The sequence below is a fragment of the Notothenia coriiceps genome, unplaced genomic scaffold, assembly GCF_000735185.1.
Source record: "Notothenia coriiceps isolate Sejong01 unplaced genomic scaffold, NC01 NC01_scaffold00037250, whole genome shotgun sequence".
NCBI classification, from domain to species: Eukaryota; Metazoa; Chordata; class Actinopteri; order Perciformes; family Nototheniidae; genus Notothenia; species Notothenia coriiceps.
In genome coordinates this window covers 6,601,577-6,618,912 of record NW_011369951.1, presented here as the reverse complement: position 1 = coordinate 6,618,912, position 17,336 = coordinate 6,601,577, and the positions used below count along the sequence as shown (strand labels likewise).

Below are 17,336 nucleotides of genomic sequence, written 5' to 3'. Positions count from 1 at the left end.
GATGCTCTAATAAATAAAGCGAACGCACCCGCAAGGACACCTGGCCTCCTATTGGTTGAGGGATTTTGACAGGGTTGTTGCACAAAAGATCGGAGCACAGCAGAAATATGAGAGCAGACATTTCACGAGCGCACAGAAACAGCCTGAGTGCGAGGAGAATGTTTTAAGCTGGAACACAGGANAAACGTCAACACTGGTTTCTTCACCAAGTAAAGTGCACTCTCTTGCTAAATAAAATAAAATATTCAAGGCACAGTTTCTCAGTATAAAAATTCACTTTCTGAGAAAGTGAATTTTTATACTGAGAAACTGTGCCTTGAATATTTTATTTTATTTAGCAAGAGAGTGCACTTTACTTGGTGAAGAAACCAGTGTTGACGTTTGTTGTGTAGGGTGTAGGCCTACCTACTTGAACACTGAGGAAGCCATATCAAAATTCCTGTTGAATTGTTCATTCAGGGATTCATTGAAATCTTGAAAAATAACCATAATAACCGACATGAAAAAATATTGTGATAAATATCGTCTATCGTGATACTGCTTGAAAAATATTGTGATATTATATTTTTCAATATCGCCCACCCCTACCCCAGAGGACGATAACGGTCATATCCGCTACAGTTCTCTATCATAGACCAGTGGTTCCCAACCTGGGGGGCTCGCCCCCCTTGGGGGGGAGCCATAGACTGTATATATAAATGGAAGTAGGGTCCGTGACGTCACCCATAGGACTCTGCAGAGTTGTCGAGAAGCCCTTAGTAGGCGGAGTCGGCCACTAACTGCTCGACAGTGACGTCAGAGTTCAACTCCCGCATACTCCAGCCTGCTCCAAATAAGGGCAAAGAGGGCGGAGCCGAGGCGGGACCTGCTGCCACCGATCTGAAAGTTCTAGAGCTAGCTGAAGCTACCAAGCTAAGCTAACATGCTCCCCATCTGCACAATGCCGTGGCATTTTACGTTTCTAAGGTAAGCGGACATGAAACTATTCAGCAAAACTATAAATAATAATCTAAGTTATTGAGTTTTTAGCATAATACTTCAGAATCTTAAAATCCCTTAACGTTTGTATGCAATTGTGCTAAATTCAACACTGGAATCAAGCAAATATTAATCAGGGTTCCAGCAGGTTTCGTCAACTCAAATTTAAGACTTTTTAAGACCTTTTTATGACCACTTTGAATAGAATTTAAGACCTATTTCACGGCAATAAAGTATCAAGGAAAATTGCTATGAAAGAAGAAATACGTCCGATAACTACTTACAAAGNACATGTCACGGGCCACGGTTTGACCACACGGTTGAGATGCCACAATCAATTCTGAAGAACCCTCCTGTAGCTCCAGGTTTTAACATTCAGAGTGTAATAATCAACATTCTTCAATAGATAGACTAAACCAGGGGTTCCCAAAGTGGGGGTCGTTATTATTAATAATAACGTTTGAATAGACATTTTTTTCTTTTTTCTGAAATTAATTCACTAGCAGCCCCCCGCCTCTGGCACTGTTATTTTGGGGATCGCGGGCTGAAAAGTTTGGGAACCCCTGGACTAAACAGCTGAGGACACTGAATCACATTTGTAGTCGCTTATGGCTCGGGGTCATCTACACCCCGAGAAGGATGTGTTCCAGGTGTCATCACAACAATAACTATCTCTAACTAACAATAACTATCTCTGACAGAGAGTTGCCCGGTCATAAACTGGCAACATCAACAAAATGCTAGGGCAGCCCCTCCGTTAGGGAGATAGCATGCTGCCCAAGGCTGGGCATCTGTGTCAGAGGGCGAAGGAGGACATGCAAGGCAAATGACTTCGCAACAACTAAGGCATTTTTATTTTAAATATTTCCGTGGACACTTTTTAGCCATGCCAGCACCTTGTTATAGATTAAGAAGTGACCGTGTGTCCTCCTCTCCATCAGATCACCTTGTCTCCCGATGCGAGGAACACGGCCTGGGTGTCGTTTGACGGCAGGAAGCGACAGGAGATCCAGCACGGAGACTGGTAACGCTCACTATCATAGGCCTGTTCCATCATACAGATTAACGTTACTCACTTTAACATTCATTTCCTTCAACCTTTTCTCCAAACAGCATCAAGATCACTACGTCCTGTTACCCCGTGCCCTCGATCTGCTGCCACGACCTGGTGTACGACTGGTTCGAGAGCCTCGCTCAGTGTCTGCACTGGAACGTCCGCAAGAGGCAGGAGCGCCTGGCCGACGTCTCCGACTCCTCCGACACAGAAAACTGAAGGGTTGAGTTATTCTCTGTCACATGTTTAAGTCTGCGCTCTCCAACACCACACAGGACCTTTAAGTTAGAGCAAGTGTGTCTAAATATCAAATCAGTGTTGAACAGTCCTTTGAATAGCATGTGTGTATTCAGTATTTTATACATTTGAGAAAGCATCTCATGGCGTTCCAGTACAAAAACCAACTGTAATTGCATCTGCAGCTTACTGGAAGAAAGCATGTTACTCGCATAGAAATGGGAAAACAATACAATCACTAAAATGGTTGCAATATATTTACATAATTATTTGATTATTCAGTGTTTTGGACATGGAGCATTTCATATTGAATGTAATGGTTAGTTTCGAAGATCCAGGCTTTACTGGCATACGCTTGGGGGATTATGAGTAAAAAACAGTGATAGATTGAGAAAAAGGACTGCAAATGTAAATGTGTACATACAAGATTAAAGGATACGTGTATTTAGAGGCTTATTTATTGGATATTTATCTAGATGGGTGCTTGAAAAAACTGATCCTTCATTTCTATTACTGAGTCAGCCGAAGACTACAATCAAATTTTACAATTCAAAGCCGACTTCCTGTTCATCCTAACAGCAGCTGTTTACGTTTAAATAAATATGTTGCTCTCATCTTCTCTGCCCAAGTTCTACAGGTTAGATTGCATGTTGCAGAAGAATGCTAACTAAAATGAGGTGAAGAAACTTCTGCCAGTCATGTTTTAATTTTCATGAAGCTGTTACTGAAGGGGAAATAAAGTTTAAACTCGTTTTGTTCTGTCGGCTCTTTGTGTACACCTGTACTAAAACTGCTGTAATTCTTATTATTAGACAACATGAAAATAAAATGAAGTACTAAATGGTTCAAAATAAAACCAGTGGGCCGATTCCTTCGTTGAGTTTGACCAGAAAATACATTTTTAGGTACTTTTTGTGGGACATACTATACTATGACATCGTATGACATTTTTGAACATGCTATTACTTTTTTGAAATGCTGTACTATGTATTTTCTTTCCAAATACTTTACTATTACTATAAAAAATGTCAGGGCATACTATACTCTTTTTATATTTTCAATATTGTTTTTGTCTTTTTATGACATTTCTAGGAAATACTAAGACTATACCATCTCAGGACATTTTGATTAAATACTTTACTATGACCTTTTCTACTTTGCTATACTTTTATTCAACATACTGTGAATACAATGACTTTTTATTTTACTTTCGTCAGTATGGTTGAAGCAGCAACTACAAAACACTGAAATGATCGCATCTTGTCTCAAATGCTTTGGACAAGGTTCAACACTGGCTGAACAACATTTGCTTACAGTTAAACGTAAAAAAACAAACCGTATGCATGATGTTCAGTAAACGACCAGTCAAAATCGAAGGATCCAACGTGTTTTTAAACGGAGCAGAAATAGAACTAGTTCACTTCAAGTATCTTGGAGTCATGCTGGACTCGAACTTGACTTTTAAGAAACATATTAAGAAAGTATCCAATACCATTAAATTCAACTTGCAACATATTAAACAAATTAGACCTTTCTTAATGTTAAGCCCGAGAGACCCCGGTAACGGGGGCCTCCTGCAACATCTTGCAGGAAACAGTGTCTGAGGGCATGTTCATTTAATAAACTATGAATGTTTTATATCCATGTAACGGAAAGAAACTCATCTAACTGATCATTTATAAAAAAAATGATTTAAAAAATCCCACAATGCTAACGCTGAGCCTCTGAATTAGCAACGAGCGAAAAATGCTAACAGATGACTGCACCGAAATTCACTCACAAAACCTTATTATTTATCTTTGCTGCACATCTCAACCCATCGTTTCACATCGTGAGGGGACACAGAATCGAGGGGTGCCCTTCATTATCACTAAATTATACGAACTCTCGGAGATAATAACAAGAACACACATCAAAACATATGGAGCTAGGTAGCTAAAAACGGAAAAATGGCTAACCTGTGTGGTAGTCTGGTCAAAAGTGCTCTTCAATGGCATTAAAACGATAAAAAACGATGCTGAAGTTAATCCATAGGTTAATCCAATGTGTCTGTGTCACTTTGAATGATTTCTGATAATCCATGAGCAATAAATCTGCTTTTCGGTTTTGAGATGTCAGACCTAGAGACAGCTTCACTCTGGTGCTAAACTGCGTGCACGATCCCACACCTTTTAATTTTAGACTGTGTGTGAGAGGGGAGATTCCCCTTCGATTCTATTGGCTCTAACGGTCAGAAAGAGATGTCAATCACCAAAATCGACCAATGGGTTCCAGAGAAACGGTAAAACCCCTATTTCCACCCAAATCACCTCAGAGGTGGAGTTCTTTTTGCTAAACCTCTCTAAAAAGGTACAAGGTCCCGAATATGTCACTTGTTTTGCATCAATCTTGATAGGGTACTTATTATATGTTGTACTTGGGATTCCTAAAGCTTTTAGTCTACTTTACCATCATCCAAGGGTAGTTTTCACTGTAAGTAAAAAAATAAAAATAAATAAATATATATATAATATTTGGACGGACACTATAATTTACAGTTTTTTACTATGTTCAATCTGAATTTTCTTTAAAATAAAAAACATCTATCTTGATTCTGAATTTTTTCTATATCCAACTCACAGGTTTATCATTACTTTGAGAAAAAAGATTATTAATTTAACCCTTTTAGAAGGGAAGATATGGTCATTTGTTCTGGGAATGTCATTTTCGAGCCTGAGACCTGAAAAACAGGCTCAGGGCTAAACAGGCTGTCAATGCTGCAAAGTCATACCTCCACTGTATGATTCTATCCCACGTTGAATACTGTTTAACAAACCTGAAACCCATAGAACAGCTGTACAAGAGAGCTATCAAGGTGTTTGACAGAAAGCCATATTCATACCACCATTGTACCATCCTTGAAAAACACAATTTCTTGAGTTTTGACAATTTTAAGTCTTTTAAGAATATGTACTTTTTTAATAAATGTTTTCATGGACTGCTCTTTTGCATATCATTTTGTTTTTGCTATGTTTGTAAAATGTAAACTTCTTAAATGTTTTATGAGGGACTGCGGATGGAAATTAGCTCAATCTGGCACTGTTACGCTTGATACATTTGAGTGTTTTAAGTGTTCATTACTGTGCATTGTCCCTGCCAAATAAACGATTACATAAATAAATAAACATGTTCAAATGTTATGGTCATTAAAAAAATGTTTTACTGGATTTGATGTGCCACCAAGGATAAACCAACCCAACCAAAAAGACACGTTAGCTATAAAAAACATGACCATAGTTGTTTGCTTTCTATATTTTTATTGCAATGATAAGATACAGATATATTTCCAGACATCCAGTTTTATTAAAGTTTACTCCAATATTGCATGAGACAGTCTTCAGAATGAAATTGATCCAAATGAAGACAACTAGGTGATCAAAAGACAGACTTTTGACCATAGATAAAACATTGATGTTTTACAATTTCACTTTTTTATTTCCCCCAGAGATGTGCGATTAGAAGCAGCAGCATAGTGTAATAATACTACAATATACAACAGACCGATACTGTGCGACAGTCAAGAACTATTGGGAGAATTGGTATTCCTTCCTCTTTTGTGAAACGGTTATGCCAATGTTTAGAGAACAGCAACTGGCAACTCAGGAAACAGAGATGCACTTTGCCCTTTGGGGAAGAAAACAAATATAATCAAAAAGAAAAAACATGGAGTCAGAAAGTTGAAGAACTACAAACCTCAGTGGGACTACAGGAGACTACGAACACAGTCTAAGTGAGTTCACTTTCAGGTCAAACAAACTGTACAGGAAGCCGTGTGGAATATATGAACTCATTGTTTTACGAGGAGAGATTTCGCCACTGGTTGTATAAGCTCGGGTTAATAACTGACCAATTGTTAGTGAGACAAATCCACGTGGAAATGTAAAAATATACAGAAAAACTTGTATGTAATAAATTCCCACTGTTTTCTAACCCCAGATGTTTCCTTTAAATAATGAGTTTGCGCTTTGTGATCGTAGAAAAAACAAAAAGCATATACAAATAAAAATGAACTAATACAAAATGAAAGAAAAAAGAGTTTTATACTTTATTATACTGCTATGTTTATATTTGATATATCCATAGAATCCATATATAAATGATACTATTTCTTATACTTAAATATAATCCTTGCTATGACTAAAAAGAGCCTCTAGGCATAAAAGTGATGATCTGATTGGACCGCGCTCTGACTGGACATTAAACTGCAGTCTGGATTTTCACGACGGCCTCTGAGACAGAAACGGTTTACGTTGGGCGTCTAAACGGTTTCATTGAGACCAAAAATCTTTGTTTAGCTACACACTAACAACTTTGTGCTGTGCTTTTTATTTTATCAAAGATGTGAAAGGTTTAAGGAGTTTGACACGGCGGTTACAAAATCAACAAATCAACAAAAACGTACCCTCGCTCTCAACAATCCGCATTGTACGAGCCTGCATAACATCATTATTAGTCGTGTTTGGCACTCGAGTCGACTTTATATCTGGTTCGGTTTGCAATAAACAGTTTCATTAGAGAATTAAACATCTTCTAGCTTCAGCGGTACAACGAATGCTGACAATCTCTTGAAGAAGAAAGAAAGCTAAGCGCGCCAGCTGTGTCCCAGCTCGAACTATGGTCAACATCTTTCTGGCATCACCTCAGCTAGCTGTACTACTCTGCTCTAATAACACTCCATCCAGCCACAACATGGTCGACTTTAGGTTTCTTCGAGTAAACTTCAGGGTTTGGTCCATCTGGCTTGGTTGGGGTTTCAAAGCAGACATGCTGGTCAGTTTGATTAGAAGGGAAACTTCTGCCCAAAATCAAAGATGATATTTTTCCTCTTGCCGGTATAGCTTTTCATCAATCTAACTTGTTTCTGTCTTTGGGAGTTGCTGTTGGAGACATCAGAAGGAGGATGGTTCCCTTCTCTCGGAAATATTATGGAACTACGTGGCACTCGACTCGAATTGAAACACTCAACGCCACTTTCCTATTCCGGAAATCATGACCCAGTGACTCAGGATAATCCTTTCACTTTCTACCGAATCACTGCACAGAAAAAAGTGTGCATGTACTCAAGTTCTAGAGACAGGGTGAGATGTAAACATTAATGGTGTCCTCCTCAGATGAGCTTAAACAATATAGATTGATAAATGGTACAACAGGTTAGAGGAAAATGTGTGTCTTTGATTTTGGGGTGTTCCTTTAAGCGCTGCCAGGCTGCTGGCATCCAACAGGAAGTGGAGCGTTCTCCTGTCACCAAAAGAACGAGGGCTTTTTGGCTAACGTGATTGTACCAACAACATGGAGCTCAAAGACAACAGGGGGGGGGGGGGGGGGCTCTGACACTGACTTTTAAAGAAAGGGGACATAAATAAAAACATTTGGAGAGGAAACAACACCAAAAGAAAGTTGACGTGAGAACAAAAAGGACAAGTCGGTGGCAGTTTTCGTTTTGACATAAATAACATGTGGGTGGGAGGACTCGGATCCTCTGTAAGGCTTCTTTTAGATGATCCCCCCCCATTGTCGTAGCCATGATCTATTTTCCCCTACGTGTCCATCCCGGTGCTGTTTAGTGGAAGATCTCAACACGAAGAGATGGAGCGGCTCCTCGGCCTCGAGGAGGGAGGGAGGGGGGGGGGCAGAGAGAGAGAGAGAAAGTGTGGTGGGATTGTAAGAAGTTTATGTTTCAGCAGTCTGAGGACTCGTCTCATTCTCCGCCCCTTCTTTCCTCTCTTCCTCCTCCTCTTTCCTCTCTTCCTCCTCCACCTTCCTCTCTTCCTCCTCCACCTTCCTCTCTTCCTCCTCCACCTTCCTCTCTTCCACCTCCTCTTTCCTCTCTTCTTCCTCCTCTTCCTCTTCCTCCTCCTCCTCAGTGTGTTGCTCCAGCTCCTCCCTGGTGATCATCTCAAAGTCGTTTCCGTTGCTGTGCTGCGAGCCCTCGTCCTCCCGCCGGTCGCTGTCTGTGTCTGAGTGACGCTCCGCCCCCGTTCCCCCCCCCTCCGCCTCTTTACTCTCCCCCACTTCTTTGCTCTCCTCCTCTTCCTCCTCCTCTTCCTCCTCCTCATCGCCGTCCTTTTTCTCGCTGTCAGACTTCTCGTCGCTGTCTGATTTCTTGTTGCCGCCCTCCTCCTTGTCGTCCATCTTGTCCTTCTTGGCTCTCGGCCCTTTGTAATCGTGAGTGTAGAGCGGGCGGAACGAGTCGATGAAGCCCACATCGGCCGTTAGGTTAGGGAGGAACCAGAAGTGGTGGCGGCCGCCCGTCACCACCCAGATGATGAGGAAGAGGATGCAGCGAGCTGAAGACAGACAGAGAGGGGTCAACTTTAAAATACAGCTGATTAAATACAGCCAAGTATAAAACAATAGAACCACCTGTCAGTGAATGTTTGCTAGAACTTTTTTATTTTAATTTGCATTATTGTTAATATTACTAATTCCTTTTTTTATTTGTTGTTCTATCAAATGTTCTCCTTTTTTAAATTTGTATTTTTTATTTATCTTAAAGGTGGGGTAGGTAAGAATGGAGAAATCAGCTTGAGTGCGCTAGAATTTGAAAATACACAGCCGGAACAAATCTGCCACTTCCTTACAGAGCCCCTCCTCCAACACACACGATCGCGCACATGACCAATGAGGGCACGAGATAAGTTTGTGCACAGATGGAAGGCTGACAGGCAGGTAGGCCATCCAGTTACTTTAGCCGGGCCGGCTAAAGTGATTGGTCGTGCTTTTTACAGCGCTACGGCTTCCGCAGATGACATTTCTTTATGGATTTTTTGTCAAAGCACTTCAGATATTCATTGCTATCGGGATGTTAAGAGCATTCCATGGAATATAACAAAAAGTGTTTCTCGAGCCGGTTTCTCAAACTTACCTACCCCACCTTTAATTAAATATTTTTTCATTTTTCGAAATTCATACATTTAGGTATTACATTACTTTTTAACCACCTATTTATCCATGAAAATAGGAAATTGTACCCAGATAATCAATTGATGTAACATTTGTTTAATCAATTATTAGCCAACAGGCATTTAGTTATTCATTTTAATGTTGACAGTTTTAGCTTCATTACTTGGAAATGATGGTTTTTGCGGATTAAAACTCACATCTGCTCTTCTCCTAGTAAAGGTTATATTTGTATATTTATATTTATATATATTTGTTGTATTTAACACTAGAACCGCCAACGTGGTCAATTTGACCCAGAGCTGTTTTATATTGTATGTAACTTTTTTTCAATAAAATATTAAAGTCTCCCAGTCCGTGACTTTTCCTGAAAGTGTGTTATGTAGCACCCTATGTTGTTAAAAATGGTCAATTATGAAGTCAGATTGAAGAAATCGCCAAAAGAATTGCCATTTATACCTATTTCCGCAAAGCGGGTCATATTGACCCCACCCCTTTTCGCGCTATTGATTTTGTGTGTAAACAAACATGACGTATTGCTATAGCAACGCCTTTTGTCAACTGCGGTTCCTTATAGATTGAGATATAGATTGAGGGAGAGAGAGAGAGAGAGAGAGAGAGAGAGAGAGAGATAGATAGATAGATAGATAGATGGATATATTGAGTCTGTAGTGAAGGAGCGCGCTCCCGCTCACGGGAGACTGCTCGCGCTATGCTCCGCAGCAAACAGCTGTTTGCTTTTCACCCAACAACGACAACCTCCTCACGAAACCCTATGTTGTACCGTCAATATACGAAACAATTTAACAAAATTGCTTGTCAAAATACTAATACCACAGGACCATTTTTCTTTTTAAAACAATACTTTTACCTTGAAAATCAATCCATTCTAATGCCGGGTCAATTTGACCCCGGTGGCGGTTTTAGGTATAAAAAATCTCTGGCGGTTCTAGTGTTAAGTTGATACATGAGACCAGTACGTTTAAAATGAACTTCTTGTACTCACCGACAGCGAGAAGCAGAATACTGGCCACGAAGCAGCCTGCGGCTACACTCAGATAATAAACTCCAACTCGCATCTCTGCCGGCCACAGAGGGAACAGCGTGGCTGCGATCACTGCAATGACTGAGAGAAAACACACACACGGGGAGTTAAGAAAGTAAAATAAGCTAAAAGAAATCCATTTATGGGTTTCAACCTCCGACTCACCGAGTATCAGTCCCATGGCGAACGTCTTGAAATGAACAGGATCGTAAATCCAGACGAACACCTGAAGAGAAGAGACGTTTCAGATCACCATTCATTAGGTTGTGTTCAAATCTGGCATCATATGCAAAGGTCATTTATTGATCTTTAAATGTCTAAAAACATGTTCACATGACTGTTGCATATCAGCGAGCCCAAATTATTATATATATGGAAACTCGCCAGAAATTCTGATTGGGGTTTGTTTCCGTCCACTCACCTCGTTTCCGTCTAGAAACAGCTGCTCCTCATGAGGCTCCAGTTTGAATTTCTTCTTCACGTCTTTCTTCTTCTTGGGAGTTCCAGGACTGTCATCCTGTGAGAGTTTTAAATAGAAACATATTATAAACAATCTGCTAAGTTCACAATGAATAGTTAGCTGGTCAGGCCCATAAATTCAACGTCACCGTTCATTCACAGAGGAAATGTTGGCTGCTGCAGGTGAACAGTTTTAGCACACCTGCTTTAGTTTTCCCTATCTTAAGAAATTATATTTTACAAGTTAGAAATAGTTCATGATATGCTACTGACTCAGATTTCTGCACAGAATTTAGAAGTGGCATACAAAATATGTAGGGGAAGGGTTAGGGGGGAAGAGGTGACCCTGGCACTTACACTAGGGCGTTATTATGCAACGGGCGGATGTTATTGACAAGTATGACGGCATTGTCTTCTTTCCTTCTGGCAAGTGTTCCCTGGGCATAAGGAATAGGGATTGTTAAAGCCCCTTCCCTTTAGAAAATGTTACCGGCTTAGATATTCGCAGGTGATTGATTTGTTAGAAGTCTTTCAAAGCAGGACTGTTTACCCACAGCCCCTGATTCCAAAGTCAACATCCACCTGTTTACTGTCAGGACCAGCAGTCTCTGATTGGTCATCCTGTGTTTATGGATCCCACTGCCAAAGCAGCAATACAATACTAAATATTCATATTGATGTTTTGAGACCACCCATTAGATCCTCTAACGGTTATCTAACACTATCTTGATAAGATAGATATATTAAGGGTTTGTTCTTCAACATAGAGGTCAAGAGTGTGTCACGTACGCTCTTCTCCTTCTTGGTTTCGGCAACTTCGGACTCTTTCTTCCTCTCTTTCTCCTTCTTCCCTTTTTTCTCCTCCTCTTTGCTGCTGTCGCCCTTGGTCTTCTCCTTCTCCTTCTCTTTCTCTTTCTCTTTCTCCTTCTCTTTCTCTTTTTCCTTCTCCTTCTCTTTTTCTTTCTTGATCTCCTTCTCTGGTTTTTTCTTCATCACTTTGAGAGCCCGGTGGAAGAACTGCTTCTTCAGGAGCCTACAGAGGAAGGAGAAACATTTCTGGTTACTATGCTCTTTATTTAAAAATGTTTTAGTGTAAAGGAATTTCCATCCATGTGCACAAACTCAGAGCTCGTGAAAATGATTTTAAACCGATATACCAGAAATATATTTAAGCAATAGCTCACGACAGGCCGTGGTATATGGTCATTATATGACATATTACCACACGGCCGGAAGTGAGCTATTGCTTTTATAAAACCGTTACCAAGTGTGGCAATAGGAAAGAAAAATACACACCGGGGACACATATTCATGTATAAAAGACTTACAAAAGTACATTTTGCATGATAGGTCACCTTTAAATGTTTCCATCTTAAGCTTTGTTAGTTAGTTTCGTAACGGACGTAATGTAACAGCTGTAACGGTTGTAGCTTTTTATCAGACGCGGAGGGATACTGACTTGTTGTAAAAAGTAACTACAATTCTACCTGTGATATACGCTCATATCACGGCTATGAACCAATCAGATTGCTTGATTTGACTTGTCCGTTTTATAAGATAATTTATATATTGCTTGAATGTTTTTTGTTAGTTCCAACAGTTCATCAAATAAGACAATTGGCTGGTTTTCTTCACCTTCTATGACAGTAAACTGAATCTCCATCAAGTTGAATACATCACTGTGTTTTTCCACCATTGTTTTCATGGCCGTCATAGACCAGTAAGTATTAAAGGTCCCATGTCATGGCCATTTCCACTGATCATCATTCCATTGTTGAGGTCTTCTAGAATAGATTTATATTGTGCAATTTTCCAAACTCACATTGGTTTCTCATACTGCATCTCTGTAAACTTTGTGTATTCACTGAATTTCACTCTCTGCCTTTAACGGCTCGTTGTAGCTCCAGTAGCTCCAGCCCCCACCCTCCCTGTGAGCACAGTGTGTTCTGATTGGTCGGGACGTTGTGAATAAGCTCCGTGGAGGTGTTGTTTCCTTGTTTAGCGACAGCGAAACACAGCCAAACTCATCCTGAGCACACACAAAGTCACAGCCGAAGTAAAAACAATAAGTGTGGCTTGATATTGATGTAACGACGAGACGCCGTTACTAGAGCTCACATGGACATGTTTATATAGGCTAATCATTGTTTTAATAGGTATATTGACGACAACTTCCCCTTTCCCCATGTCTGTGGCTGATTGTGTGCACCTGGTGCCCTGTGTTGTCTCCTCCCCCCTCACCTGTGACTAATTGCTCCCCCCTCACCTGTGTCTTGTTAGTCTGTGTGTGTATTTAGGTGCTGTGTCTTGTTAGGCTGGTAGTGTGAGTGAGATCTTTGTGGCTGCAGGATGTGTTCACGGAGAACAGCAGGATTGAGGCTGTGAACTTTGTGCACATTATTTTAATAAATGCCCACGTCGGGTTATATTTTTGGACGTTCTGCCTCTGCCTCCTTGCTTGGTCGGGCCGCTCAACGGTCAGTCTCACAGGTAGAAACATGTTTTTTTCTGCTGTAAAGTTGGGCATTTTAACATGGGGTCTATGGAAATTGCTCCTTTCTGCAGTCAGTCCCTATTGGCCAATATATGAACTGCAGTGTGTGCCACTTCCGTATTGGCGTCCCGGCTCTTCCACAGAGTTTGCCGCTTGATTTTAGCTTAGCTTGGTGGCTTCAGCTAGCTCTGGAACTATCAGCTCGGTGTCAGCTATGGTCCCGCATCGGCTCCGCCTCTTTGCCCTTATTTGGAGCAGGCAAGAGTTGAACTCTGACGTCACTGTCGAGCCGTTAGTGGCCGACTCCGCCTACTAAGGGCTTCTCGGCAACTCTGCAGAATCCTATGGGTGACGTCACGGACCCTACGTCCATTTATATATACAGTCTATGNACCAGGGGTTCCCAAAGTGGGGGTCGCGAGATGATTACAAAATTAAAAAATAATATTTTTTTTTTTGAAATTATAAAAAAAATTAATCACATTTTTTTTTTTTTTTAATTTTGTAATCATCTCGCGACCCCCACTTTGGGAACCCCTGGTTTAGTCTATCTATTGAAGAATGTTGATTATTACACTCTGAACGTTAAAACCTGGAGCTACAGGAGGGTTCTTCAGAATTGATTGTGGCATCTCATCCGTGTGGTCAAACCGTGGCCCGTGACATGTCTTGTGAATTCTAAGACCGAAGCTCTGAATAAAACGTCAGTGTTTGCCATCAAAGCTCCAGCTCTCCATCGTGTCTCTCTTTGAGTCCTGACTCCAATCGCTTCAGAAGTTTCCCCCACAGTAGTAAGATCCTGGGCCTTTTAAGTCTTAGACTAAGATTATTATTTGACATTGTTTGTAATTTGTCTGTTTAATTTTTGTTGATTTACCTTAAATTGTATTAAGGTCATTATTTATTATTCAGTGGATTTTAATGTCCATATTATACAATGCAATTTATTTATTGAAACCTTTTTCTGTTTATATTTTTGTATTCTATTTATTTTATTTTCCATGAACTTGGTAATCTATCCGTGTTCTAAACTCTACTTTCCCGTACTCGTGCTCAGCTGTATTTCTTGTATGAAAGATACCATACAAAAAAAAGTGTATTATCTTTATATAGTTTCAAAAATAATCTCAACCCAGCTGAACAACTAAACACTCAAATAAGAAATTATTAATTAATTTGCAGAGATTTGGTAAAAGTACACACATCCTTTACTCAAGTAGAAGTACAGATACTCGTGTTTAAAAATACTCTGGTAAAAGTAGAAGTACTGATTAAACTTCTTCACTCAAGTAAAAGTAAAGAAGTATGGACTTCGAAATGTACTTAAGTAAAAAGTACCCATAACTCCCAGCTGTTTTAAAGAGTACCTGACCTCCTTTTATATTAATAGAACAATAATGTCATTGTTAGCTAATGAATGTTTCCATGCTGAACAACGGCAACATGACAACGTTTCCATTGGTCCCTCTTCTTTAGAGAAGACCAGGAAACGATGGATACACGGATCGTGTTCAAATCAATAGGCACGCAATGACTCTAAATAATAATGATCACGCCACCAAACACACATTCAGACTAAAGGAACCAGCCGGTTTGGAAAAAATGTAAGAAGTAGAAAGTACAGGTATTTGTGTTAAAATGTGAGAAGTACAAGTAAAAAGTCGTCAGAAAAATAAGTAGTGGAGTAAAGTACTGATACCAGAAACATTTACTTAAGTACAGCAACGAAGTATTTGTACTCCAATACTTCCCACCTCTGATCATTTGGGGAAATGATGTTGACCCAATACCTTTCTAAGACGTTTCCTTGGTTAAGGTTTTTGTTTGTCACCTTTCTGTAAACACCATGCAAGGATCTCAGTGTTTGCCTCTCACCATGAGCTCGACCCCCGCGGGCACCACGATGGGCCTGAAGGAGAGCGAGTGGGGGCAGATGGGGGTCACCATGATGGCGGGGACGTTGGGGTGGATCATGGAGGCTCCGGCTGCGGCTGCATAGGCTGTGCTGCCTGTGGGCGTGGACACGATCACACCTGGAGGACGCAGAGGGGACATTGTTTATTCATTTGCCACATTATTTATTCACCATATCTACGTGGAGACAGAAGCTGGGGGTCACATGACTGCTCTCACCGTCTCCCTGCACCGAGGTGATGAGGCGACCGTCCAGGTACAAGTCCACATTGGAGAGGTAGGAGGAGGGGCCTCGGTCCACCACCACCTCATTCAACACCTGAACACACACACACACACACACCTTTAATTTGACTCTTAACGGCAGATATGGTGACACGTGTCCATGTTTTAAAAAATCTAAATTAGACTTGGTACCATTTCAAGTTGAACATTACTCTAGTGCCATCTATAGGCCAAATGCTGTAAAGGTTTTCACGTGTTTATCTGCATAGACAAATACAGTTTATATGCAGAATATATTTGGCAACCAATAAAAAGAATATCATATTATTACAAAAACAAATGAACCTTTAGAGAGCTGAACTGCCATGATAAGTTGTTTAATCAATTCATTGATTGTCAGTGAAGTGCTTATACATTCCACATGGTGTTTCTATCCACAACAAAAACACACCAACGTGCACGTCATTAATATCTGTTAAAGAAAAAGTGTAAGAAACAAGCACAACACTTTGAAACAAGCTCTCTGGTGGAGATGATAAAGACACATATCTGCTCTGCTGTATGAGAACACAATGACGCAGTCTTCCATGTCCTAGTCTTTTCTCATTGTCCTTGAATAATGTCTAAATCTCCCACTTTTCTTCCCTCCGTGCTTCTTGTTATCTCAGAGGATGACTCAGTTTTCCCATTATGTAGATTTCCTTCACCGTCTCCTTCCATTGTTCCTAGCAGTGGATCCACTTTACCCCGCTTCCTTTGTGAAAGCTCTTTTACAAGCTATCAAAAATATTTAGTTTCGCCTTATTTTCAATGTCAGAGCAGGAGTTGGAAAAACGTGTCCATGCCTTTATCTTTACTGTAATGGTGTCTTCACAGGTCTCACTAAATAAATATATTAGAAAGCTGCAGCTGACATCACTCCTGTTCTGAAGTCTTTACACTGGCTTCCTGTGTGTCAAAGAATAGATTTTAAAATACTGCTGCTGTTTATAAAGCACTGAATGGTTTAGGACCAAAATACATTTCTGACCTCTCCTGCTAAATGATGAACCATCCAGATCTCTCAGGTCTTCAGGGACTGGTCAGCTTTCTGTCCCCAGAGTCAGAACTAAACATGGTAAAGCAGCGTTCAGTTACTATGCTCCAAATATCTGACTGCTTTTAAATCCAGGCTGAAGACTTTTCTTTTTGTCGCTGCTTTTAATTGAACTATTCATATCTTAGACTGCACTGTAACTTTTATTCATGTATTTTTTCTTTTAATGTTTATTTTATTATCTTTGCTTTTTAATGACTGTTTTTAAATGCCATTTTCTTAATGTCTTTCATTTTTGTAAAGCACTTTGAATTGCCTTGTGTTGAAAGGTGCTATATAAATAAACTTGCCTTATTCTCACATTTTCTACAGCAACATTTAAAATATAGACAGAGTAACTCATAAATATATCACATCCTAGCAGCTTTTGCAGAATGTATACCATGTATTTATAACATTTTAAAAAGATGATACGGCAAAACCAAAATATATATGAGTGTTTGGCTTCTACTCCACATTCTACACACTATTATTATTACATTGTGGATGTTAGATGTGCTGTCAGTTTGAATGTCAATCCTTTCCTTCCACAGACAGTAAATATGAAATGTAATCAATAACAACAGTAACTCAGGCAGCAGCAGAGCATTACATCCCAGCATTACAGCAGGAAAGTAAAAGCAGGTCAAAGATGTTGTCGCGCCAACAAGCTGCAGACAGAGCACGTTTCCCCCCCCCCCCCCCCCCGCTCAGGAGCTCTGCAAGCTGAGCGAGACGTCCGCCTGACGACAAGCCGAGCCAGCGGAGCAAAATCCTGCAGCAGCAGGGACGTGACTCCATTGAGAGCTGTGTGTGATGTGTGACTTGTGTGTGTGTGTGTGTGTGTGAAATGGCATGTGTGGTGTTGATGACAGTGGTGCCTGCGCCTGTGCCCCTGTGATGTGCCTGTGGTGTG

At 40.4% G+C, this 17,336-nt stretch overlaps 2 protein-coding genes across 4 annotated transcripts in view; both read right to left on the bottom strand.

Moving 5' to 3' along the window:
* Positions 1-7,331: 7,331 nt before the first annotated feature.
* LOC104967219 (translocation protein SEC62) lies at positions 7,332-12,426 on the bottom strand. Its single transcript, XM_010796635.1, has 7 exons — positions 12,348-12,426; positions 11,502-11,782; positions 10,675-10,770; positions 10,419-10,479; positions 10,215-10,334; positions 8,104-8,595; positions 7,332-7,342 (listed from the first exon to the last, which is right to left on the bottom strand). The coding sequence occupies exons 1-7, from the start codon at positions 12,424-12,426 to the stop codon at positions 7,332-7,334; spliced, it is 1,140 nt and encodes a 379-aa protein (XP_010794937.1).
* Positions 12,427-14,984: 2,558 nt separating this feature from the next.
* LOC104966806 (NAD kinase-like) overlaps positions 14,985-17,336 on the bottom strand; it is a 12,090-nt gene continuing 9,738 nt past the window's right edge. For all 3 annotated transcript variants that reach the window (XM_010796107.1, XM_010796106.1, XM_010796105.1), the window contains 2 exons: positions 15,340-15,439; positions 14,985-15,239 (listed from right to left, as the gene is read on the bottom strand). In XM_010796107.1, the coding sequence (XP_010794409.1) occupies positions 15,064-15,239; positions 15,340-15,439 (276 nt within the window). In that variant the 3' untranslated portion in view covers positions 14,985-15,063. The remainder of the gene's footprint in view (positions 15,240-15,339; positions 15,440-17,336) is intronic.

Coding starts and splice junctions, on each gene's coding strand:
- LOC104967219 (XM_010796635.1), bottom strand. CDS start 12,426: ATGACGGCCATGAAAACAATGGTGGAAAAACACAGTGATGTATTCAAC. Junction 11,783..12,347: donor TCAGTTTACTGTCATAGAAG/GTGAAGAAAACC, acceptor TTTTAAATAAAG/AGCATAGTAACCAGAAATGT. Junction 10,480..10,674: donor TGTTTCTAGACGGAAACGAG/GTGAGTGGACGG, acceptor TCTTCTCTTCAG/GTGTTCGTCTGGATTTACGA.